The following is a 26360-nucleotide window of genomic DNA, read 5'->3' as shown; positions in this document are numbered from 1 at the left end:
GGGGCGACTGTCAGAATTGTTACGTAAATGAAAGTGAGTGATTGTCTCGTTATTTCATACACAGACCTCGTATAGGCAAACAGTTCTTGCACTGTCAGTGAAGAAAATGCAAGCCGCTGTCGTTCATGTGAGACCCCCAGCTTGGACCCTCACTTTGGCTGAGGAGTTTGATTAGAGTGGCACAACATAGCTGGGCACACACGTCGGTGACATTTCAAAGGACTGACCTCAGTCATCCTCTGGTGGTCCCGCTGATCCTGATGTTTGCGTCTGGGGTGTCTGGGATGTCTGAAGAACACGACTGAGTGTCACTAATAACACTTTAGCTCAGGAGAGGCGCATTTGACATCCAGGAGTTTCACTTTACACTAAACTGACAAAGCATCTCTTTGACTGCACAGATGTGACGACGATGGCCAGAAAACATCCCAAGGTATGGAGGAGCAGCTCAGTGGTAGTAAAGCCCAAATTTGGGCCTGGGTACAAGTAAACACAGAAGCCCCCAACTAATACTGTCTGCCAGTGTGCCAGTTTGTGCTCAGAGTGCTGAGAAAATGTCTACTGAACTTGATACTTGTTAGGCTACAGAAAATGAAACACGTGGGCTTACCGTACAACTCGAACCATCACGCTGTCAGGAAAGTTTTACATCCTTTTACACCCCGAATAACTTTCAAAAATGAATAAACAGCATCTTTAGACCTAGAATGTTCTAAACCTGCTGAAGGTGCAGTGGGAGAGCCCACCTTGTGAAGATGGTGTGAAACGTCATCAATGGGCGTTAGGGAACACGTGTAACATTTCTGATTTTCAGGGCTTCCTCTTCACTCTCTCCATTCTGATGATGTTGGTTATGAAGTCGTTCATCTCTTGACTGTGTCCATGATAAGTCATGTTGATGGCGAAGTGGCCGCCACCTCAGCAATCCTTGTATGCCGACTGATTTGGGCACTCGGTGGTCCGCATGTGCTGACATTCTACATGAAGAGCCATGAGTCGGGCACCGTTCACTCTTTTGTGTTTTCCAATTGTCTTTGTTGTTTGGCGGCACGGTGGCGCAGTGGGTAGAGTTGCGGCCTCGCAGTTAGGAGACCCATCTGGGTTCGCTCCTCCATGCGTGGAGTTTTCTTGTTCTCCCCGTGTGGGTTTCCTCCCACAGTCCAAAGACATGCAGGTTAGGTGCATTGGTGATCCTAAATGTCCCTAGTGTGTGTATGTGTGTGCCCTGCGGTGGGCTGGCACTCTGCTTGGGGTTTGTTTCCTGCCTTGCGCCCTGTGTTGGCTGGGATTGGCTCCAGCAGACAGACCCCTGTGACCCTGTAGTTAGGATATAGCGGGTTGGACGATGACTGACTGACTGACTTTGCTGTTCCTTGTGTTTCTCACCACCCAGCTTCCAGCTTTCTACTTGTAGGCCTGTTCAGACCGAAGCCTGATGATAGCAGTGGGCCACTGGCTGGGTTGGGTTGAGCTTCTTCTGGGCTGGCCAGCGACGTTCCTGAGCTTCGTTTTCAATCCTACCACTCATGTTGTCAAGTTTGTGATGCCATCTCAGAACATGAAGTCCTTCATCAGCATTGTAAACGAACTGAAAGCAGCATAAAAACGACTTGAACACATTGCAGCAGTCAATCCTACTAAACGTAGGTACATCTTTATTTTTCAGTACCCTGCATATTTGTATAATTTCTTAGTTTTACAGTATTTTCAAGATTAAAAAAAGAAAAGCAAACAAAAAAACAGGTGTTAGGTAGTTTTATAAGATGTGTTTTGAAAGACATAGTGGTGTCTCTGGAAGAAAAACATTGTAATTTAACAAAAGGAGGTCTTTATATTAGCATGAATGCTGAACCAGAACTTTAGTTGATGTCCTGAATGCCCAATTAGCACAGTGAACTCTCTCGTTCGCTTGAAAGTCGTCTCCCCTTCTCTTAGCTACGTCGCAAATCAATCCCAAACTGCTTAGTTCATGCCAGATAAGAGTCGGGTCACATCTGGTGACTTTTTGGTGACCCTTAGTCACCATATTCTCAGTTTTGTTGCTTATTGAAGTCCTAACAGTAACAGCCTGTCTTCAAACTCCAAGATCCTCCATTAACAAAATCAGGACACAAGTCACATCACCTTCACTCAACGCTAAAGACGGGCTGTGGGAATATTGGATGGGTTTGATTTACTTAAGAAATACTTATAAAGATGCAGATTGGGTTCGAGCTGACAAGAACATAACAGAGTTAACATACATAGAGCCAGTTTATTCGTCGTATCGCTAAACATCCATCTATTATCCAACCCACTATATCCTAACTACAGAGTCATGGGGGTCTGCTGGAGCCAATCTCAGCCAACACAGGGCGCAAGGCAGGAAACAAACCCCGGGCAGGGCGCCAACCCACCACAGATCGCTAAACATCAAAATATATTTTTCTAGTGAGAGGATTTACGGCTGAGAGCAGAACACAAACCCTGAATGGAGACACACCGTATATCCACATATGTACACACACGCAACACAAAGTGAGCAGATATTCTTCAGAGATAAAAACTGAGGTGCCTTCTGATTGAGTGAGACACTTATAAAATATTGTTGAGGTCTGCAACATTTCCTCTTGATTTTTCAATATTAAGAGACAAGTCATTCTCATCCATCCACTCTTTTAATTAATTCAGGATCCCATGAGAGACACAGTATGTCACTTGGTCTACAACTAAGGCCTAGCTGGGTGTCATCAGCACACATGTGGAAATCAATGTGACATAAAGTGAGAACAATGATTGGACTCTGCAGGACACCATATTTAACTGTTGAGTATAATGACATAATGAGTCCTGTCAGCACCTTACTCTACATACTGGAATCAGTTTGATAAATGCAAACTAAACCAGGAGAACACCCGAGAGCTCAAACATAATTTCAGACTCAAAGGTGCCAAACCCCATTCCCGTCAAACCCTTCCAAACGTCCATCTTGCAGAATTCATTTTGATCCCAAGCTACAACCACAAAAGAGGACCTCCACTTTTGGAGACATTAAGTAACTAGCAGATGATGCTGGTCACTTGTCACAAGGCCTGAGTTGGCAGATTGTTACACTGGAGTTTAGATAAACCCAAAACCCTGGATAGAGAGGCTCAGTGAAGGAGGTGTTGAACCTGTGCAGGAGGGTCATTGTGGGAGAGACGCTATAAAATGACAGAGAGCCAGCAGGCCAGTCCAGACACACACCTATCCTGGGGTTGTGTGGTGCACGGATTAGAGTCTCCTTGTTATTGTGACACACAAAATACTGGGAATCAGAACGGTACAAACTCCAGGACTTGTCGTTGTATCCAAGGCCGCACTCCCTGCCCGGTCCTTTCCTGCTCAGTCCTTCAGATGCCACTCCAATTGCCATACTTTTTCCAGTCCACTCCACCTCCCAGTAAAAGCGATTCCCATTCAGAGCCTCACTACACAGAACTTGCTCCCAGCAGTCAAACCTCTGAGAACGATTGGGGTATGTGTTCATTTTCCAGTGACGTGTCACCTGCTTGTTCTCTTCAGACAGAAAGAGACACCTGTGTGCCATCTTGATGTCCAGTGTGAGTGGACAGGAATCTGAAAGGAGAGAAAAGAAAACGAGTGAGGAAATCTGGGACTGGGGCGGAGCAAAACACAGACAATTAACAAGAACCAATCAGGAGCTGCTATGACGAGTCACTAACAGTAAAGAGCTCCTCTGATTGGACAGAATGTGTGGGAATTAAAAATGAAATGAAATGAAAAGTGAAAACAGAAAACAAAATAAAATGCAGGCAAGCTGGACAACCAGAAGAAGCCCCAGTAGTCTGGAATTACAGGAAAGGTCAGAGTTCAAATTGACTGTCCACACTGACCGCTGGCTTTATTAAAATGGCCCTTTTTATTGTCACCGTCCACCTCTTTAATTTAAAATCAATCCACTGCCACACTTCATCACCAAACTGATTTTTCTTTCCTCACAATAAGTCTCTGATCCTCGTTGTGCTCCTTCCATTCCCATTCTTTTGTTCTTCTATTTCCAGTGGTCTATTAAACATTTAGGGGTCCCTCCACAGGTCAGGGCTATGCTATCTGTGATTGAGTTAGCCTCATGACTGACATCTTGCTGATTTAAAAAAACAGGAGAAAAAATGGACATTGAGCATCTAGTGATACGCAACTCATGAGACAAATAATCCTTTAAGCAAACTGAACCTGCTTATTCAATGAATGGAATACTCAGTTAATAGAAATGACCTGAAATAATAGTGAAATAATTGTACTTTCTGGTGATTCGTTGGCCTAATGGTCAGGGCTGCTCCTTCACAGATTCTACCTTCTGATTTTGAGTCCTGGACCCGGTTGTTGTCTGCGTCACATCGGTATCTTTTGTGCGTTTGCAGATCTCTCCTCTGTTCTACCAGCACATCTTCAAGTTCATTTCTTTCCTGCTGAATGTGTCGTGTTCCAGACAGAGCGTACACTACCGTAGACATCATGGCCGACTCACAGAGTAGATGTGGAGGAGATGACTGCACTTCTCATTGATCTACATACTGCTCTTGTCACAAGATGCTCTTTCTTTCTTTCTTTCTTTCTCGCTTTTTTGTTTTATTGTTATCAAGTAACATTCATTTCTGTCAAGACATATTTGTTTTTTTTTTTCCTAGTCCAATATTCAGATCTCAAACTTTGAACTTTATTGCCTGAAGTTTCTCTTGGTGTTTCAAACATACAAATAACAAAAGTAAATATTCTGTCTCACGTCCTGAGCCGTGATGTCAAAGGACTTCAGCGTAGTGCAGTTTCAGGGCCGTAATCTTATCTGCTGCAGTTTACGCTCTCAGTGAGCCGATGCTTTGCCATATCAGACTGTCATGGAGAAAGTGAGGAGGATTTCAATGACAGCTCTCTAGAACTGGACCAGCACCACGTGGGACACTTCTGAAGATGGTAGAGAATAAGAAGACACTGCTGAGCTTTTACGATGAAAGAAGATCTTCTTCCATCCAATTTCAAACTGAGAGTTTTGGTAATGCCAAGTAATTTAAATAATTTCAGCCTTTTGGCAATGAAAGAATCTATTAAAAATAACGGTTCTTTAACACTTTGAATACCAGATACAAGTTAAATCGTTGAACCTGTCGAAACAAGACATACAAGATGTGTTATAAATAGACAGTCCATAGTTATGTCATCACAAGAAAAGGGATGAAACTGCTGATGTTATGAAACAAGTAGATTTGTTGCCAGATTAATACAAATGACAGCAATCAAGATAGTGACAATCAATTGGATGAACTTGTCGGCTCTGGCACTGATGCGGATCACTGCCCCGTTTCTTCATTCAAAGGTGTCTTACTTGTCACAACTGTCAAGACAGAACTACAAGGACATTCTGATGCCCATTAAGTGCCGTCACTGAAAATGACCAAATGTGTTGTGTGCAACAAGCATGGACAGCACAAAGAAACACGCTTGTGCTGCTAAGCCTTCACTCTGCATGGTGCCACACTTCAAGGGCTCATTCAAATGGAGATATTTACATGTTCTTTTTTTTTTATACATTTAACAGAATTACTATCGCTTTCTAATATATTTCTTTACATTTTATATGAGTTTTGATCGAGTTCATAATTTTTCATATATGCACAGACCGATACTGCAGTGTTCTGGTGATAAATGGTCCAGCAGCCAATGTGTTAAAGATAAATCCACCCCACAATCATTGCTTTGCTACTGAAAAGTCGCTCTCAACTTTTGAAAGTGATATGCGATTTACGTGAAATGTACTGTCTACTTCTACACTGTTTGATACGAAACTGGTCTACAATCAGTGTACTCTGCTCAGCCTTTGTGCATCGGAGTTATCAATCAACTTACCCAGCAGTTTACTAGCCTTGGAACTCCAAACACTCTAGAAACTGGGAATTTTACATTGGCAAGATTCAGACGTGTCCGTGCAGCTGTGGACTCTTTGGACATCACTGACCGCAGCTGGAAGCTGCACAAGCGGCGTGAAAGACCACGCCAATGCGGCACTCCAGAGGTCATCAGTGCTAGACTAAAGGCCTATAAATCTGCACTTCTGTCTATTCTGTCGTCTACCGTCCACTCGCTGGAAATTAAAATGGACAATTTAAGAATGGATGTGATCGCCCATCGTGAGGTGGGTAACTGTTGTGCCCTGATCTTCACCGAGACGTGGCTAAATTCTGTTATCCTGATAGCACCATTCAACATTCTGTGCGGACAGGAGCCACACTCCTAGCGGTAAGTCTCGAGGAGGAGGTGTATTTCTGTACACGAACAGCACTTAAATTATCTCAAGCCAACTGCTCGGAGTTCCTGAAGCTGAAATGCCGACCATTTGACTTACCTAGGGAATTCACCCCATTGGCATCACAGCCTTAGACATTCCCCCAAGTGCGAACACAAGAGACGCAATATCCTCACTCTATCAGTCGGTCAGTGCGATGCAAAATACAAATCCGGACTGTGTGTGACCAGATTTGTTTACACGAACAGGCACTTAGGGCAGCCCTCCTCTCCGCCACCTTGGAAATTCGGACCATCTCTCTGTCTCTTATTCCAGCATACAAGCCACTGCTAATTAGAACAAAGGCGTCTGTGACGCAGATAAGGATCTGGCCAATGGGAGCAGCTTCAGCACAGCAGGACTGTTGTGAATACGCAGACTGGAATGTGTTCAGAGGGTCTGCCACTGTCAACCAGGATGATCAGTAGGCCGAGTCATATCCAAGTGTGTGGCCGTCATCAAGAATATCACCACAGGTGCCAACTGGAAGCCCTGGCTCACCAGAGAGGTGCAAGCGCTTCTGAGAGCACAAAATGCGGCCTTCATTTGATCCACATGAGCCAACCTGAATCGGGGCGTGAGAGCAGCAAAGATTACTTTTGGACAGAAAATCCAGGGTCACTTCACTGATTCTACAGACCCCCGGCATACGGTCGATCACAGACTACAGGTGTCCTCCACCACTCTGTGACAACAGCATTGCTTCCCTCAGTACACTTAGCACCAACAACAACACCATTGATTTCTATACAACATTCCTACACAAAGTGCCTTACAAGATGAAGAAAGAAAAGTTTATAAAAATCAAAAAGAAGATTAGGCAGTACTCTGGTTTCCTCCCACAGTCCAAAGACATGCAGGTTAGGTGCATTGGCGATACTAAATTGTCCCTAGTGTGTGCTTGATGTGTGGGTGTGTGTGCCCTGCAGTGGGCTGGCACCCTGCCTGGGGTTTGTTTCCTGCTGTGCACCCTGTGTTGGCAAGGATTGGCTCCAGCAGACCCCCGTGACCCTGTCATTAGGATATAGCAGGTTGGATAATGGATGGATGAATGAAGATTAGGCAATACTAATTAACAAAGAATAAAGTGAATCCAAATGGGCTGAAAAGAAAAACAAAATCTGCAGGGGCTCCACGGTCACGAGACCACCCAGTCCACACTGGACATTCCACCTGACACAAATGATCTCAATCAGTCCTTGTGGTTTTCAGGCTTCACTTATTTCAGCCGGTTGGTAGAAAAGAACAACACAACAGCAATAGACGATGAAGCACTCAGTCTCGACCAAGCTGATGTTTGGAGGACACTGTGCAGGGTCAACCACAAAAAGTTGCAGGTCATGATAACAACGCACAGGTTTTCCCCTGTCTGAAATATTTGTTTTTCAATTTTATTAGAACACTTGAACACTCTAGATGAGATCAGGCCATTCAGCCCAACAAAGTTCGCCAGTCCTGTCCACTTATTTCTTCCAACATCAAACATCAAGTCGAGTTTTGAAAGTCCCTAACGTCTTACTGTCTACCACACTACTTGGTCACTTATTCCAAGTGTCTATCGTTCTTTGTGTAAAGAAAAACTTCCTAATGTTTGTGCGAAATTCACCCTTCACGAGTTTCCAACTGTGTCCCCGTGTTCTTGATGAACTCATTTTAAAATACAAGTCACAATCCACTGGACTAATTCCCTTCATAATTTTAAACACTTCAATCATGTCACCTCTTAATCTTCTTTTGTTAAACTGTAAAGGCTCAGCTCTTTTAATCTTTCCTCTTAACTCAACCCTGTAGCCCTGAATCAGCCTAGTCGCTCTTCTCTGGACCTTTTATTTTGCTGTTATGTCCTTTTTGTAGCCTGGAGACCAAAACTGCACACAGGACTTTAGATGAGGTCTCACTTGTATCATGTATTTGTTCTCAGTTTTTAATTCATTCCTTATAACCTCACTTGTATCTCACAACGTCAGCAAAAATGAGCTCAGTAGTAACTGGTGAGAGTGAATTAGAAACAGATGGAAATGGAGACTGAAAAGGGAGAGACTTGAAAATAAGAGCAAATAAAAAAGAAAACCAAAAGAGAAAGAAGAAGAAGAAGGGGACGTGGGTGAAGCACTTGTTTCGGAGGTCGACCCCATGCTTTTCTTTCCTGAGAGTCTGTTCACAATTGAAGGGACTCCCTCGGATACTGTCATCTCTTGAATCTCTCTATCCCATAATGCACTGGTCTCAGGACCCCCACACTTTCAGCACATCAGTCACTTGACACTCACACGGAGTTTTCTGCTGGTTATCACAACTTTGTCTGAGATATTAAAAGAGAAACAATTTCAGTTCTGGTGGTCCAATCAGTCAAAGCCCAAACTCACATTGTAAAAACTCCTCTCTGCTCCGAGGTTCAGGAGTCTGGAGGGCGAAGACTGGAGCTGCATGACCTGAAAAAAAAAGAAAAGAGAAAGGAAAATGTGAAGATGTGCACAAATAAACTCTAGGAAGTCACTGCACACTGGGTGACCGGTCAGATAGATAGATAGATAGATAGATAGATAGATAGATAGATAGATAGATAGATAGATAGATAGATAGATAGATAGATAGATAGATAGATAGATAGATAGATAGATAGATAGATAGATAGATAGATAGATAGATAGATAGATAGATAGATAGATAGATACTTTATTAATCCCAAGGGGAAATTCACAAAATATAAAAAATACAAGAGATACAAGCCATTACAGGCCAGTAAGCTTAACAAGCATCACAGGAAAATAAATGGAAGGAATTATTAAGGATAAGATTGAGCAACACATGACAAGGACAGGAGTTATTCTGAACAGTCAGCGTGGGGTCAGAAGAGGGAGGTCGTGTTTTACTAACATGTTGGAATTCTATGAGGAGGCAACAAAAGGATACGATCAAAGTGGAGCTTATGATATTATTTATCTGGACTTTCAGAAAGCATTTGATAAGGTGCCACATGAGAGGTTGGGCATCAAGTTAAAAGAAGTGGGAGTTCAGGGTGATGTGTTTAGATGGGTGCAGAATTGGCTCAGACACAGGAAGCAGAGGGTGATGGTGTGAGGAACCTCATCAGAACTGGCCGATGTTAAGAGTGGTGACCAGCAGGGGTCAGTGCTAGGGCCGTTGCTATTTTTAATATCTATAAATGATTTAGATAGGAATATAAGTAACAAGCTGGTTAAGTTTGCAGATGATACCAAGATAGGTGGATTAGTAGATAATTAGAATCCATTATATCATCACAGAAGGACTTGGATAGCAGACAGGCTTGGGCAGATTTGTGTCAGATGAAATTTAATGTCAGTAAATGTAAAGAATTACACATAGGAAGTAAAAATGTTAGGTTTGAATACACAATGGGCGGTCAGAAAATCAAGACTACACCTCATGAGGAGGATTTAGGTGATCTGATTATGGACACCCAATGGTTTGAGAGTTTGAGAAAATCTGCCAAACCTCCACGACAAAGTTTGTTTTTGTGGGCTGATGTGTGACAACCAAAGCTGTGTGCTCTGTAATAGTTAATGAAATACTAAGTGCCTTGAGCATGGGAAAGGCGCTATATAAATAAAATGTATTATTATTATTTATTATTAAATACTAAATATGCAGCTTACTTTATAATAAAATCATTATAAGGTAAGCTTAAGGTGTTTGGCCAGTCGTAAACACGGGATAATTAAAGTGGACACGATGAAAGGGAATACAATTAAAAAGAATGGTCACATAAGGAAATCTGCTTCTTTATATTACTGTTTTCATGTTATTGTCAGTCAGTCCGTCATTCTCCAACCCACTATATCCTAACTACAGGGTCACGGGGGTCTGCTGGAGCCAATCCTAGCCAACACAGGGAGCAAGGCAGGAAACAAACCCCGGGCAGGGCACCAGCCCACCACAGAGTTTTATGTTATATGCACTATATAATTAAATCAAAAATAAAAGAAAAGGAAGAAGAAAAATCTGAAGAGAATTCCAGAATCAGGATGAGGTTTGGACCAAAGTCGCACCGCCAATTCGGCATAAAGTGGAGAGCAGAGTTGACTTCAATCAGCATATACTGTATGTATACTGTATGTCACTGAGCTCTGTACAAATATATTTTATACATCGACTTTTCTTTCCATGCACAGTGGACAGATTTAGCACAGGGGGCTCGTCATTTAGAACTGCTAGGCCAAGCATAAGACCAGATAGATAAAGACAGCTGGGGAAACGTGGAGTCAGACTGAGGACCACTGTGTACTATTTCTGTGTGTCAGAGTCGGCATGACATTGGATCTTCTCTGTGCCTTGTTTGGACTGGCAGGATTCACCTAAGTGGGGGTCTGCACATGAAGGAAGAGTATAAAGCCTTGGCACATTGCCCGGCACACCTTTGAAACCAACGGACGAATGGGAGATAACATCATATCGATCTGGAGCGGTGAAAATGGCAGACTGTACACATCGGGCTCCCACTCCCGAACTGGCTTCTTGTCATGGCTTCCCTCGTCTGTTATATCACGTAAATTGTCATTAAAGAAAGCTAAGTTATTTCTCCTATGTGATTTCTACCGCCATATCACTAAGGGAGGGGTATGGCCTTTTGATATCATATCTGTATAGTTTCAGGTTATGTGACCCTCCGCAATGGCAAAAGAACAAATTCCAACAAGGGAGCTAGCGCCTCCTGCTGGATACACTTCATGCTGGCATTCAAGACACTAAGAGAAGTCAAATCTGTGTTATTATTATAACATCTTCCTTCTTTGACTGTGTTACTCTGACTTTAACTACTGTACTCTAAGTAGTGAGTTTAATTTATGTTATTCCTGTATTTGTATTTTCATAAATTAGATTTATCAATCATTTGGCCTACGTTCTCATGTTACTCTGGTCTCAGAGGTCAAAGTGGTTTCTTTGAAGGGTTAATGAGAGTTAAAGTTGTGAAATATAAGAAGACTCAAACTGCAGGATCAACCTCAAGCCCCAGAGGTCACCACTGCCTTCAGATCTCTCACTGCTTAGCCTGGAGGAGCTGAAAATGGTCAGCTAGGTGATTTGGTTGACATATTTGATTGTAAAGTAGAAGAGTCCTGCATATGAGGTGGAGAGAAGCCTGAAGATGACTCTTTAGGTGAATATCCTAATGCATTTGTCCACTCGCTGATTATAGAGGTGGTAGGACGTCACATCAGAAGCAGACGTATGAGCTCTCCAGAGCGAGCCAGTCTAAGGTTTAGTTTGTCCAAAATTCATCGCCCAATTTACAACTCTCCCTGTCAAAAGTAAAATAATCAAAGCACTTCTCGCATTGGAAAGTCTGTCTAACATGCATGTGTCTGACCTTTGGGCAACACAAATATAAAAGAAGTGAGACGCCCTCTGCAAACCACATTTGATAAGATCTTATAATATGTAATCCATCTCTCACACAGGAGGCCGCACACGCCTAGACCAGTACAAGTGCTACCATGTGACAAAGAGGTGTCAGTCCACCATCACAGGCACTGCAACAGCTTCATTCTCAGCACAAAGTCATCTGAAGGCTTACAAACAACGAGTTGACATCCTTCCAGAACCAGTAGCTAAGACTTCAGCTTGGTGTCTTCCTCTCCTTCAACGATAACTTGAAGGACTCGACCACCAGCACTATGTAACCTTTTCTTCCAGCCAGGACCTTGTTTAAAGCTGCCAGACATCAGCCCAGAGCTGAACTTGACTGACGAATGGCGAACACACTCTCCATGTCTAGGCTCCCGTAACGTTGTTATATACTCTTTGCAGCCAATCCCAGTTCATATTTTTCACAACCCACCCCATAGGCTTACACACCACCGCCCTTGCAATGCAGCATTCAGTCACCTAATTACAACTCCTGTGACCGCCAAGTAACACCAGGATGTGGGCACATGGATTTGCACTCAGCCTGCTAGGCTTCTCGAGCACACACGATTGTCCGTGACATTCACCGACGGTGCTTTCCTGTTCAGCTAGTTAGCCACTCATGCTGGCACCCCACTCTATACCAGTGCAACCCTCCAACATCCTTCACTAACACCTCTGCTCACCCTTCCTCCATGCAGTTCCTCCTTCTTTTGAGGTAAATCCAAAAAATAACTTTCAAGTAGGACAAATGGTTTAGTTGGTTTCTCCATTCCCTAACTTAAATTAACGCTGTGACTCAGCCTAGTGCGTAAGCCGAAGTGTCCCGCGCTGAGATGCTACTGTTTAAACACTCAGGCCTCATTCAGTCAGCTGCGACACCAGCCTGAAGATTGTTAATCCTGCAGAAGTTGATTCAGACCTCGTACAAGGCACTAGTGCCAGTTTACATCTTCACTGGCCTCAAACAGGCCACACTGGGCACTGAGCAGACTTGGCCAGCTTATAACAAATGAAAAGAAGCAAATGAAATCAGTCACAATGTCAAATAAAAAGGAGATTCTGAGACAGCACACCAAAACCTTCATAGATTTTTAAAATGTCATCAGCAACTAACGAAAAGCAACTCTAAGTGTACAACATCACTGCACAGAATTAGTCCCTGCAAAAGGTGCCATATATGAGAAAACAGGATTGACGGTTCAGGATAACGAAATAATGTTAAAGAAACGACCCTCCTGGTGCATCTCACCTCTCTGCCTTCTCTTACCATCCCTCTGGTCCTTTCAAGGCAGCTGAAACAAAAACCTGCAGCCACAGTGGATCCTCAGGACCGAGTTTGGGAATCATTGATCTAATGGACTTTAACAAAGGATACAATGTCACCAGACACTCTACCTGATGGAGTCCTTGTCATGAAGTCCCACTGGCTGATCTTCTCCAGACTCTTCTTCAGACTGTAGAGCTCATTTCTCAGGTCCTCAGAAGAGAAGTCAGCAGCGACAGTGAAGCTCAGCGAGTCTCCATCATCATTCAGGACAGAGTGAGACGAGAAAGTCTGTGACAGGAGAGAAGAAGAAGAAGCTCTTTTCATTTAAGGGGTCTGTGTGATGGACAGTCGATATAAGGGGGTAAATGGGGAGGTCCCTTTCACTCATGTAATGTTGATTTATGGAAGTATTTGAACATAGCAGAGTGTTTAATATTATTGACCTCAACTTTCAATGACCTCTTCACACAGAACTCCATGAGAAGAAAGTCATTAGAGGATCAACTCCAGATAAAAGAACTAAGGGGTGCAGCGAGGTGGGCAAAGAACTGACTTAAGTACAGAAAACAAGGCATGATGGTGTGCAGAACTGTAGAAGTAGAAGAAAGGGGGACTGCTGTGTCAAAGCCTAAGCCACAACGTTCTCAAAAGGAAGACAATTTAATTAATTGAAATATATTACATGTAGAAAGGAAACCATTAAATTCAATTGCAAAGTGGAAGGTCTGCAGTGAGGAAGTGGAATCCACCCCATAAGTGCCAAATCATCTGAGAATGTCTGCAAGTGACCTGACCTGCTGTTATATTTCCAGTCAGAGGTCTACAGAGTGAAGAGTAAAGCAGACAGGCCTGTTCCTTGTGCTGCTCCAGTGTTGCTCGCACAGTCCTTGAGTCTTTCTGACAGATAGTCCATCATCAGGACACCACAGGCTCACCTACCTGCTGATCTCTGAGCTGACCCCTTAACAGGGATGGCTGGGTGGTCCTGAAGGCTCTGGTGAAACCAAAAAACAGAATCCTCACAGTGTTGTCATTTTTATTCAGGTGAGAAAAAACCTTGTGGAGCAAACAGATAACTGCATCCACCTCTCCAATCTTTGTCCGATAGGCAAACTGCAGCAGGACCAGGTGGTCTACCACAACAGGATTCCTATAGTCCAGGAATAGCCTCTCAAAGGTCTTCCTAATGTCAGACATGAGTGCCACTGGTCTGCAGTCATTAAGTGAAGAGGCACCTTCTTCCTTTGATCGGGATCAATGCAGGATGTTTTCCTCAGCAGTGGCACTTTCTGGAGTCTTAGGGACAAACTGAACAGGTGACAGACGACACCACAAAGTTGGTCAGCACAGGTCTTAATACCTTGAGGACTGACTCCATCTGGTCCCACAGCTTTTCAAGTGTGTAGCTTCCTCAGTTGTCTCCTTACTTGGTCTTCGGCTATGGACAGTCCAGACTGGTGGTCAGAGGTGGACTTGTCACTGGCCATTCCAACTGAGGTGGTAGGAGCTGTTGATGTAGTAGGTATGGGGTGGAGAGACTGGGCATTGGAAGAAGATGGAAATGGGAGGGAAAATCAGTTAAACATTGATTCAGGGCGTTGGCTTTGTTCACATCCCTTTCTGGCACCTGAGCCCCGGATTGCTTGAGTCCAGTAATTATACTTAGACCTTTCCAGACATCCTTCATGTGATTCTGAGTGAGATTGAAAGCTTTCTTTCCTTCATTCAGCTTTTTCTTTAGCACATACTGTACGTTCTTCAGAGTTTCTTTGTCACCAGATTTGAATGCATTCAGGAGAACTTTTAACTCCTTAGTAATCCAGGGCTTGTTGTTTGGAAAGCAGTGCACTGTCTTGGTGGGTACCACAGTGTTGACCCAGAAGTTGATATAGTCTGTGATGCAGTGACTGAGTCGCTCAATATTGTCCCCATGTGACTTGCACATCATTTGCCAGTCTGTTAGAACATCAGAACACTCTGGACGAGAACAGGCCATTTAGCCCAGCAAAGTTCGCCAGTCCTATCCACTTAATTCTTCTAAAATAACATCCACTTGATCCACTGTACTAATTCCCTTCATAATTTTAAACACTTCAATCAGGTCACCTTTTAATCTTCTTTTGTTAAACTGTAAAGGCTCAGCTCTTTTAATCTTTCCTCATAACTCAACCCTGTAGCCCTGGAATCAGCCTAGTCGCTCTTCTCTGGACCTTCTCTGGTGCTGCTATGTCCTTATGGAGACCAAAACTGCACACAGGACTCAAGATGAGGCCTCACCAGTGCATTATAAAGGTTGAGCAGAACCTCCCGTGACTCGTACTCCACACATCAAGGCGCTATATAACCTGACATTCTGTTAGCCTTCTTAATGTCTTCTGAACATTGTTGGGAAGTCGATAGCTTGGAGTCCACTATGACTCCTAAATCCTTCTCATAAGGTGGACTCTCCATTTTCAGACAGCCTGTCTGCTATCCAAGTCCTTCTGTAATGAATTAATGGATTCCAGATTATCTGCTAATCCACCTATCTTGGTATCATCTGCAAACTTCACCAGCTTGTTACTTATATTCCTATCTAAATCATTTATAGATATTAAAAATAGCAGCGGCCCTAGCACTGCCCCCTGCTGGTCACCACTCTTAACATCGGCCAGTTCTGAGAAGGCTCCTCGCACCATCACCCTCTGCTTCCTGTGTCTGAGCCAATTCTGCACCCGTCTACACAGCACACCCTGAACTGCCACTTCTTTTAGTTTGATGCCCAACCTCTCATGTGGCACCTCATCAAATGCTTTCTGAAAGTCCAGATCAATAATATCATAAGCTCCACTTTGATCGGATCCTTTTGTTGTTTCCAGCATGTTAGTGACAGTGATATTTTCATAACGAGAACTAGAACTAAAAACTAAAAAATATTGTTTTTTTTTGTTTGTTTTACAAGCACGAGAACAGAAATTAAAGCAGAGAAACTAAAACTAAATAAAAATTAAAATTAAAAGATATGTAAACGAATGAAAATTGAGTAAAAATGAAAAAACAGCAGTAGCATTTTCGTTCAATCAGATTGAGTTGTGCAGACGGGTTGTCCGCATGTCGCCCTGAGTGTTCAGTTACGTTATGCTGTTCACTATGCGGTGATCTTCTGCCATGTGACGCAACTTCCGTTGTGTGTTTGCTGACCATCTTTGGTTTGTCGGGTTGAAGTAGTAATCACGTGTGGTTGACGATGGAGAGTTTTGCACAGATGTTTGTGGGATGAAAGCGAGAAAGTAATGTATGGAAATATCTTAATTACAGTGCAAACAATAAAAGAAAATGTAGCGTGCGAGAAGAAGAAAAAGAATCTTGGAGTTTCAGTGCAGGACCAGCTGGATCAGAACTTAGTGGCAGCCCAGCACTTCTCTGGCACCAGGACTGCACTTCAATACTGGCAGCAGAAATTATCAACATACAGTCTGCTGGCACCAGTGGCCGAGGACCTCGTCTGTGTACCTGCTTTACAGGCGCTCGTCGAGCGAATATTTTCACTTACAGGCGGAGTGGTGGCTCTGAGGCTGGGGATCTGCACTGGCAATCGCAAAGTTTCTGGTTCGAATCCCGTAAATACTAAAGGGGACTCTGCTCTGTTGGGTCCTTGAGCAAGGTGGCCATTAACCTCCAATTGCTGAGCGCTTTAAATAGTGAGAAAAGCGCTATATAAATGCAAAGAATTATTATTATTACTTTGTGGCTATCTGTGCAACAGACATTGTTGCAACTCGAAATGCGCGCTTCTTTAAAGTTTAACAGCAACGTGCTGCACAGACTGGTGTCTTGGGTTGAAACATTTGATCTTGCCAACTACACTCATTAGGCCACTTCATCTCTCTGATCATTGATAGTCAAGGCCACTGACAGACTGAGGAGACCCCACACTATGTGACTCTTCAATTCCACCCGGTTAAACGTTAACATTATACAAAGTTATTGTCTGTTATACATGTATTGTTGTCACTATTTAATTTAATATTGTTTATTATCAGTATGCTGCTGCTGGAGTATGTGAACTTCCCCTTGGGATTAATAAAGTATCTATCGATCTATATTCTAACTACAGGGTCATGGGGGTCTGCTAGAGCCAATCCCAGACAACATAGGGCACAAGGCAAGAAACCACCCCTGGCCGGGGTGCCAGCCCACCGCAGGAAGCCAGAGCACTCGGACAAAACCCACACAGACACTGGGAGAAAATGCAAACTCCACACAGGGTGGACCCAGGAAGTGAACCCAGGTCTCTTAACTGCGAGGCAGCGGCACTACCCACTGCGCCACCGTGCCACTCTATCTATCTATCTATCTATCTATCTATCTATCTATCTATCTATCTATCTATCTATCTATCTATCTATCTATCTATCAGCACGTCAGGCTCTCAACACATGGACATGAGTGACCCAGTGTCCACTTCCTCCACAAAAAGAAGAAGCCGCCATTCAAAGCCATTTCAGCCTCCAGGCTCCCCTTCCTCACTCTTCTGGTGGTAACAGGTTGCCATCTAACAATTAATCAGGATGTGGTCAGATCTGCCCAAAGGTGCCAGTGGTTTACACTTAAAAGCATCTTGAGCATTTCAATACAGCAGGCCTGCTTGTTACGCGTATTTCCTTGAGTGGAACACAACACAAACTAATTTAAATTTGTCACATAGTTAAAGTCACCACATATTATAAGTGGAGGGTCTGAGTGATTCATTGTTAAAACTATTGGTGACAGGGTGGTCCCCATTTGTGCAGGGAGGAATATTTACATTAATATAGATGACGTCACTTATCTCCCTGAGCAGATAGCATAGATGAATTCTGACATCCAGAAGTTCAACGTCTGAATTACAAACTGTAGTTTAAATCTGCTAACTTTAATTGAATCTTCTCCCCTTTACACCATTGCTCATTTCTATAGATGGCCAGTCCCCCTCCTGTCTTTTTTACACACTGCATTGATGATGATAATACTCGTCCTGGGTATGACAATAATCTGCATCCAGCCCTGCATGTAGGCCCTCCAACCTTCTTCTTCTACTTTCGGCTGCTCTTGTTAGGGGTTGCCACAGCAGATTATCTTCTTCCATATTTTCCTGTCCTTGTCATCTTGCTCTGTCACACCCATCACCTGCATGTCCTTTCTCACCACCTTCTCTTAGGCATTACTCTTCTCCTCTTGCCTCCCAGCTCTATCCTTAGCACCTTTCTCCCAGTATACTCAGCATCTCTCCAAACTAACACAATCTCGCCTCCCTGAATTTGTCTCCCAACCGTCCAACTGACCCTCTAATGTCCTCATTTCTAATCCTACCCATCCTCGTCATGTCCAGTGCAAATCTTAGCATCTTTAACTCTGCCACCTCCTGCTCTGTCTCCTGTGCCACCATCTCCAGCTCATATAACATAGCTGGTCTTACTACCATCCTGTAGACCTTCCCTTTCACTCTTGCTGATACCCGTCTGTCACAAATCACTCCTGACACTCTTCTCCACTCACTCCACTCTGTCTGCACTCTCTTTTTCACTTCTCTTCCACAATCCCCGTTACTCTGAATTGTTGATCCCGAGTATTTAAACTCAATCCCTCCAACCTGCAGGGAAAAACCTAGGGGTTGGTGGCAGAATTAGCTCTCCAGCCACCATAAAAAACTCCCACTGGTTCCATTCCACCGGAACTAGTGTGGTGCTGAGGTGTCACCCATCGCATGGCTGCTCTTGGGCCCTAATCTGGGATTCTGAGTTGGTTTGTCATGTGGTGGGTGCAGCAATGTGCTCTATCAGCGCAGACTCCTAACCGATAATAAGATGAGTTTCGTCCAGCATTAGCACAGTGTCATGTCCCTTGTACAACACACTTTATCTGTACAGGTGTGGGTCTCTGTGTTACAAAAAGTGACATAACAGCAGAAGAAAAAGACCAGAGACAAGAGACAAGACTGGACTGTGGGGTCTGAGCTGTGAGAAAATGCTGAAGGATTTCACTCTTATCAGTTCACTGAGGCCAGTGACCTGAAGAGGTGACACAACAGAAGTGTTTGAAGATATGAAGGGAGGTAGTGTGGGTCATCTCCTAAACTGGACATTTCACAAAACTCTACTTGCTCATGTTGAACTGTGGATACAAAGAAAGAGGTACCAAGTAGTGCAGGTGAAAGCAGCATCTCAGAGGCTTTTGTATGTCAACTCAGTGATGAACTGGAAATTTCAGGTGGATTTAAAAAGACGATCTGTGTTGGCCTGTATAGCCTATCTTGTCATGTTGTACAAACTCCTCAGATCTTTTCAATTTGACTCTAAAGTTTCTCCGGTCCCACACACCCCAGTCTGATCAGACTCCCTGTGAAGTGTCACTCTCACCTGTAGGAAGTGGAGATGGTCCTTGGTCTCTGAAAGTTCCTTCAGCTCAGCTTCTCTCCTCCTCAGCTCCTCGATCTGCTTCTCCAGTCGCTCAATGACTCCTTCAGCCTTCTCCGTTTCTCTCTTTTCTTGTTCTCTGATCCTCTCAGTGACTTTGCTGCAGGTTTGCTTGATGCAGTGAATCAGATTAGTGAAGCTCTTCTCATGTTCCTGCACTTCTTTTTCCACAGAGATCTGATTAGATGGAGGAAAGACATTACATTAAGTCACCTGATAAGAATTACAAGGATCAAGAGTTTTGTTGGCATTTAGCGGTGAAAATCCGTCAGATGAACACAAGTGTCTACTGTTTGGCTAGCAGTTTCTAATTTTAACATAATGAACTCTTTTTCTTTCTTTCTTTCTTTCTTTCTTTCTTTCTTTCTTTCTTTCTTTCTTTCTTTCTTTCTTTCTGACTTTTCATTGGCATCGGACAGATAAGGCCAATCAGACCAGGTTGATGTTGAAGTTATTGCTATTATAATTCCCAAGAAGTCAAAAAAATGAAAACTATTAAAATTAATAACTGCAAATATGTCTCAGTGGGTAAAAATAGACGGGTAAAAATTGTGGAGAATTCTCCTCTGTGAATAAACTAAGGAGTAAATGTGACCGTTCAAAAAGAAGAAGAGCAGAGGAGTCACATTCTGTTTTTAAGATCGCAATCCAAACAGAAGCTTATTGTAATTCAAATGACCTCAAAGCAAACAGTATTGTATTATAATTGTATTTACTTTAACGTGTTTACAAAGCCTTAAACCATCTCACCCTGTCCTACATCTCAGAATGCCTTTCACCTCACACTCCAAATCGTAACCTCAGTGTGGTGTAGCGGGTCCACAGCTCAAGTCAAAAAGGCCTTCCCGGCTCAGAGAGGGGTATGTAGTGTGGCCGGAAGCAGTTCCAGGGGTAATTCAAGATGCGGGTGGTCCTCGCTTAAGTGCACAGGTGAGGATTTGTCCACGTCCGTAATTGTTGCTGGGAGTTGCTGATTGCCAAACCTGATCCATGTCCCTGTGATAAATAATAGAAGCACGAGGCGTCTAGAGAGAAAAAGAAACAGAAAAAAATGAATGGCTCGCCACATAAAGCCGAGAAGGCAGCGGCAGTCGGGACTTGAGAAGTGAAAGCCCCATCGTGAGCGTCCTGGTCGCTGGGGAGCCTAAGTCACAGTCTGGGTGGGCAGAACCAGAGCCAGGGATCAGAAAGGCGAACAGACTGGCAGTAGAAGGTAGCAGAGAGAAGGTCAGCAGCAGGTAGGGTGGCTCACCTGGTGCATAGCCTGGGTGGGAGAAGCAGGGGAGTCAACAGTAGAAAGGCACTGGGATCTGTTTTAAAGGACGGCTTCGAGCCATTGTTTTAACCTCGTTGTTTTTATAGGATTTTTTTTCTAGTGTGCCTTTAGCCTCCACAACTCACCTGTTTTTATCAGAGATGTCACAAGTCGCAACTTTCGAGACCAAGCTCTCTAATAACCATGAGTCGTGTCTTAAAAACTCCCAGAATGGCACTGCCCATAAATAAAACTAAAAGACAAGTTAAATCAAGCAATAAGATTGAAGGTGGCTGAAGGCTAAAGGTAAGAGAACATGGCGGAGTGTAAGTGGTGCACAACTCATCAAGGACATGACATTGATCGTCTGTTAAACCAGGTAACTCAAAGGAATGCCTCCTAAGTACTTCCAGTAAAACCTGTGAGGCTATCGCTGTATTTTTCAATCAAAAAATTAATGATATTAGAAATAACATAGTATATCCCTCCAACACTAAGGATCCTCCTAAACCCCAGCATCCTGTTATAAACAAATTAAACTCTTTCACTAGGATAGATTTACCTGATTTAAAGAAAATAATCTCTCAATTAAAACCCTCCACCTGCGTCCTTGACCCGATACCAACAAATTATTTCAAAGAAGTATCGGGCGTGCTAATTGATAATGTTCTTGACATAGTAAACTCGTCATTAGATACGGGGGTCTTCCCAGACTGTCTTAAGACTGCTGTAGTTAAACCCCTACTTAACTCTTTTAGAGTGGATGTCGACTTTTGTCGACAGGAGGGGTTGAGGGCGAATGTCGACTAAAGTCGACATCCACGGATAGAGGGCGATAATCAGCTGTTAATGGCCACAAATCTCACTGTCACGTCACAGGCATTCCCTCTGTGCTTGGAGGAATGCTAGACTCGTTTACTCGGAAACTAATCCTAGCGTGTGCGTGAGTTGTGAAATGTAAACAATGGCAAGATGGCATCGACATGTGACAAGGGAGCGAAGTGAGTGCAGGAAAGAAAACACTCGGCAGACAATGTTTTGCGCATTATCGCGGAGTCGGACTCTGATTTTTCAGAATCGTATTTTATTGACGGTGATCAGGAGATCGAGCAAGAGAGTGAAAAGCTGGCATCAGCTGATCAAACACCAGCCGATGCCGCGCCAGCGGATCTGCTGCCAGTTGAGCGCCTTCGCGCAGCCGATGTATCTACGGCAAGGTTCGCATGGGATAAATACACAGACGCTGATCTGTTGAGAGCCGATCTGGCTGCTGGACTTCACAAGACGGCATGGCTTGCTGTTGGACACGACAGATCACCAGCTGCTGTACTTCAGGCTGCTCTCTCCTGATGCTGCTTTTCAGCTACCGTCAGACGAGATAAACAGGTAGGCAGAGAAATTTTTTGAATCGCGGGCTGCGTTTGCATCGCATTCTCGTTTTTCAAAGTGTAAACCCACAACAAAAGACGAGATGAAGCATGCTGTGGTATTACAAATAGAGATGGGACAGAACTGGTGATATAACTTCAGGGAGCATTGGTCCAAACGTGCTTTGTCCCCTGGTGGCTTTGGACAGGTTATGCAGCATGGTGATAGGTACGTGCTACTGCTGCAAAGTTTGATTCACTTCTGTAATAAACAGAAGCAAATCCCATGGGGTGAGCCAGGCTGTAATGCCATGCATAAAGTTCATAAAGTTTCAGAAGATGAAAAGAGGTGGCAATACGGTTTTCATGCGGGCAGAAAACTTGGTGGCAGTGGAATGGCACGATGGCAAAAGGGTGACTTGTCTCTCTACAGTACACACTAACAATATATGTGAGAAAGTGCAGCAACAGACAATTGAAAAGTAGGCACCAAAGCAACACGTATTGTAAGGAGTGCAATGTGGCAATGACTGAAATTGGCTGCTTTGAGCGACATCAGACTGTGCTGTGTAAAATGTATGTGAAGTCATAGAGTATGCAGGCTCATACAACATGCAAGACAGGAACATTTGTCAAAAGGAAATATTTGTTGTTGATTTGATATGTTAAACAATTGCTTTGTGTTCTTTTTTAAAAAATGTTAGTTTTTGGAAAAATATTCAGCCCTGGGAGATAAGAAAAAAATAAAAATAGCCCTAAAAGAGTTAAGAAACATAATCTTGACCCCTCGGCTCTTGACAATTTCAGACCCATCTCTAACCTGCCTTCTTAAGTAAAATTCTAAAGAAGGCAGCCATTATGCAGTTAAATGACCACCTAAATAAACCTGCTATTCTTGATAAATTTCAGTCGGGTTTTAGAACAAATCACAGCACAGAAACTGCACTCGTTAAAGTAGTAAATGATTTGCGGGTAAATGCAGACAGAGGCCATTTATCTGTTCTCATCCTCTTAGATCTGAGTGCTGCATTTGACACCATTGATCACAACATTCTTAGAAATCGCCTTAGTCAATGGGTGGGCCTCTCTGGCAGGGTCTTAAATTGTTTGAATCCTACCTGACAGGGAGAAAATTCTTTGTTAGTTGTGGTAATCAAAGACCCCTGATATCCAATATGGTGGTCCACAAGGCTCTATCCTGGTCTGCTGCTCTTCTCAATCTACATGCTTCCGTTAGATCAGATTATCTCAGGGCACAACGTGAGCTACCACAGCTATGCTGATGACACACAGCTGTACTTATCAATAGCACCTGATGACCCCGACTCTCCTGATTCACTAACACAATGTCTGACTTGTATCTCTGAATGGATGAATAGTAATTTTCTCAAGTTAAATAAAGAGAAAACTGAAATCTTAGTGATTAGCAATAACGGATAAAATGAGGCTATTAGAAATAAACTGGATACATTAGGATTAAAAGTCAAGACGGAGGTAAAAAGCTTAGGGGTGATTGTTGACTGTAATCTGAATTTTAAATCGCATATTCATCAGACCACTAGGACAGCATTTTTTCACTTAAGAAACATAAGTAAAGTTAGACCTCTTATATCATTGAAAGATGCTGAGAAATTAGTTCACGCGTTTGTTTTCAGTCGACTAGATTACTGTGACACACTCCTCTCAGGACTACCCAAAAAAGACATAAATCACTTGCAATGAGTGCAGAATGCAGCTGCTAGAATCCTAACTAGGAAAAGAAAATCCGAACACATCTCTCCAGTTTTGATGTCACTACACTGGTCACCTGTGTCATTCAGGATTGACTTTAAAATTCTGCTTATGGTTTATAAAGCCTTAAATAATCTCGCCCCATTTTATATATCGGAATGTCTGACACCTTATATTCCAAATCGTAACCTCAGATCCTCAAATGAGTGTCTCCTTAGAATTCCAAGAACAAAACTTAAAAGAAGTGGTGAGGCGGCCTTCTGCTGTTATGTACTTAAAATCTGGAATAGCCTGCCAATAGGAATTCACCAGGCTGACACAGTAGAGCACTTTAAAACACTGTTGAAAACACATTACTTTAACATGGCCTTCTCATAACTTCACTTTAACTTAATCCTGATACTCTGTATGTTCAATTCATCATAACAACTATTCACAGTGGCTCTAAAATCCGTACTGACCCCAACTTTCTCTTCTGTTTCTTTTTCCTGCGCCACCACCACCTACTCAAAGCTTCATGATGCTCCAGCAATGATGGATGGATTAAAAGGCAGAAGTCTACGTGATCATCATCATCATCAAGTCCTTCCGTGAGAACCCTAAATCCAAAGAGGACTGTTTCATTTATGTTAGGTAGAATGCCCAGAGGGGACTGGTCAGGTGGTCTCATGGTCTGGACCCCCTACAGATTTTATTTTTTTCTCCAGCCGTCTGGAGTTTTTTTTTTGTTTTTTCTGTCCCCCCTGGCCATTGGACCACCTCACTCTTATTCAATGTTAATTAATGTTGACTTATTTTATTTTCTTATTGTGTCTTTTATTTTTCTATTCTTTACTATGTAAAGCACTTTGAGCTTCTGTTTGTATGAAAATGTGCTCTAGAAATAAATGTTGTTGTTGTATCATTAGGGATACACTGCAGCATTTGGTGTTCTGTGCGGGCGGCACAAATGAAATTAATAAATAGTTCTCTTTTTCATGGGCACACTTTATTCTTGAAGAAACAGAAGCAGACTTAGAGCCTTTCAGCAACAAATAAAATCCAAAAGGAAACTTCAGAAAGCCTCGCTTGGTGAGTAAATGGTAACTCTCTTGGGTTCTCTCTTCTTTGCTGACCTGTCTTGGTCTGCAAATACCAAAGCGGTCATTAAAAAGGTGCAGCACCGACTTTACTTCATCAGGCTGCTTAGGAAGAATAACCTGAAACAAAAGCTGCTGCTGAGAACCTTTACTGCTCCTCCGTAGAGATCGGGCTGACAAATTGTATCGCATATCGTATCACATATCATATCGACTGGCGAGCTTTGTTGGGCTGAACGGCCTGTTCTCGTCTTGATTGTTCTAATGTCCCAATCACAGTGTGGTCCAGAAGCTGCACTGCAGCAGACAGCAGGGGTCTTCAGCAGGTCATCAATGCTAGCTCAGAAGATGCCCACTCTACAAGACTTGTGTACTTCCTGCTACCTCGGCAGGGCAAACAAAACCATTTAGAAGGACCTCTGACATCCTGGTTTGCACCTGTTTGACCTCCTGCCCTCTAGTAGGCTCCACAGGTCCATCAAATCAAAGACAAACAGACTCGGACAGTTTCAATCCCCAGAGTCATAACTACACTGAATTAGAAAATGGCACCCATGGCATCTCAGAGATGATGTTACTGATTGCGCTTTGTCATAAAATACTAAAGCCTAAATGGCAGTGTAAGGAAGTCCACTTTCAATAAAGTCCTCAATCGGTCAATCAGCAGAACAAATAAAGTCGAGAAGTTTCAAATGAACAAGGAAAGGCCATTGTGTAATTCTGCTTCCAGTGAGTTCATTCTGACTGTCAGTGCCAACCTGCACATTGGGGTAAACTTGTATTTAAGCAGTGGGCATGGGAATTTCAGACAACATTAGGGTTCTGTCTGAATCGATAAAGAATGACATGAGAACAATGAAATGCTAAGAAGGACACGGTAGAATCTGTGTTTTCTTGTTCCGCCTTTCATGTCCTCATATGTCATTTCGGGTGAAGCTCTGGTGGCTCTTCTAGTTTTGCTTTATTTCTCCTTCCTGCCATGTTAAATGCACTCACCTTCATCTCGTTCATCGCCCTCCTCGTCTCCTTCAGTGTCTTCTCTCTCTCCTCAAGTCTCCTCTTGATGTCACTCAGTGTCGCCCCCAGCTGTTTCTGTTTGGACACACAAGAGGACACGCGTGGTCAGATCAGGATTCACGTTCACTTTTTGAGTTCTCCTTTCATCCTGAACATCTAGAAATATTTCTACAACACAATAACAGGACATTTCATAGACACAACTTAGTTTTTCCTTTGCGATTGCCTTCATATTCAGAGTTCATGATGCACGCTGAAGAGATTTGATTAACACATTTGAAATACTAAAGACTGGCTCAATCAAACAGTGAGGTTCAAGGTGGAGATGCTCAGCTGAATGCTAAAAGTAAAGAAGACTGCAGGCAACTCATCACATCGGTGACAAGGACATCATTAGGGACACATTGAAGCATTTGGAGCTCTGAGTTGCACAAATGAAATTAATAAACAGTTCTTTTTAAGAGCACACTTTATTCTTGAAGAAGTAGACGCAGATGTGG

The 26360-nt window shown here is 43.2% G+C and overlaps 1 protein-coding gene across 1 annotated transcript in view; it reads right to left on the bottom strand.

Moving 5' to 3' along the window:
- Window positions 1-1623: 1623 nt before the first annotated feature.
- Window positions 1624-26360, bottom strand: part of LOC120528502 (tripartite motif-containing protein 16-like) — a 28809-nt gene continuing 4072 nt past the window's right edge. Inside the window, exons 2-6 of the mRNA XM_039752678.1 lie at window positions 25840-25935; window positions 19355-19588; window positions 13106-13265; window positions 8686-8751; window positions 1624-3597 (exon numbers count right to left, since the gene is read on the bottom strand). Coding sequence (XP_039608612.1) covers window positions 3056-3597; window positions 8686-8751; window positions 13106-13265; window positions 19355-19588; window positions 25840-25935 — 1098 coding nt within the window. The 3' untranslated portion in view covers window positions 1624-3055. The remainder of the gene's footprint in view (window positions 3598-8685; window positions 8752-13105; window positions 13266-19354; window positions 19589-25839; window positions 25936-26360) is intronic.

The sequence above is a fragment of the Polypterus senegalus genome, chromosome 4 (genome assembly GCF_016835505.1).
Source record: "Polypterus senegalus isolate Bchr_013 chromosome 4, ASM1683550v1, whole genome shotgun sequence".
In the NCBI taxonomy this organism is placed as follows: Eukaryota; Metazoa; Chordata; class Cladistia; order Polypteriformes; family Polypteridae; genus Polypterus; species Polypterus senegalus.
Note: the sequence above shows the minus strand (reverse complement) of the source record. Positions and strands in the feature narration are given on the sequence as shown.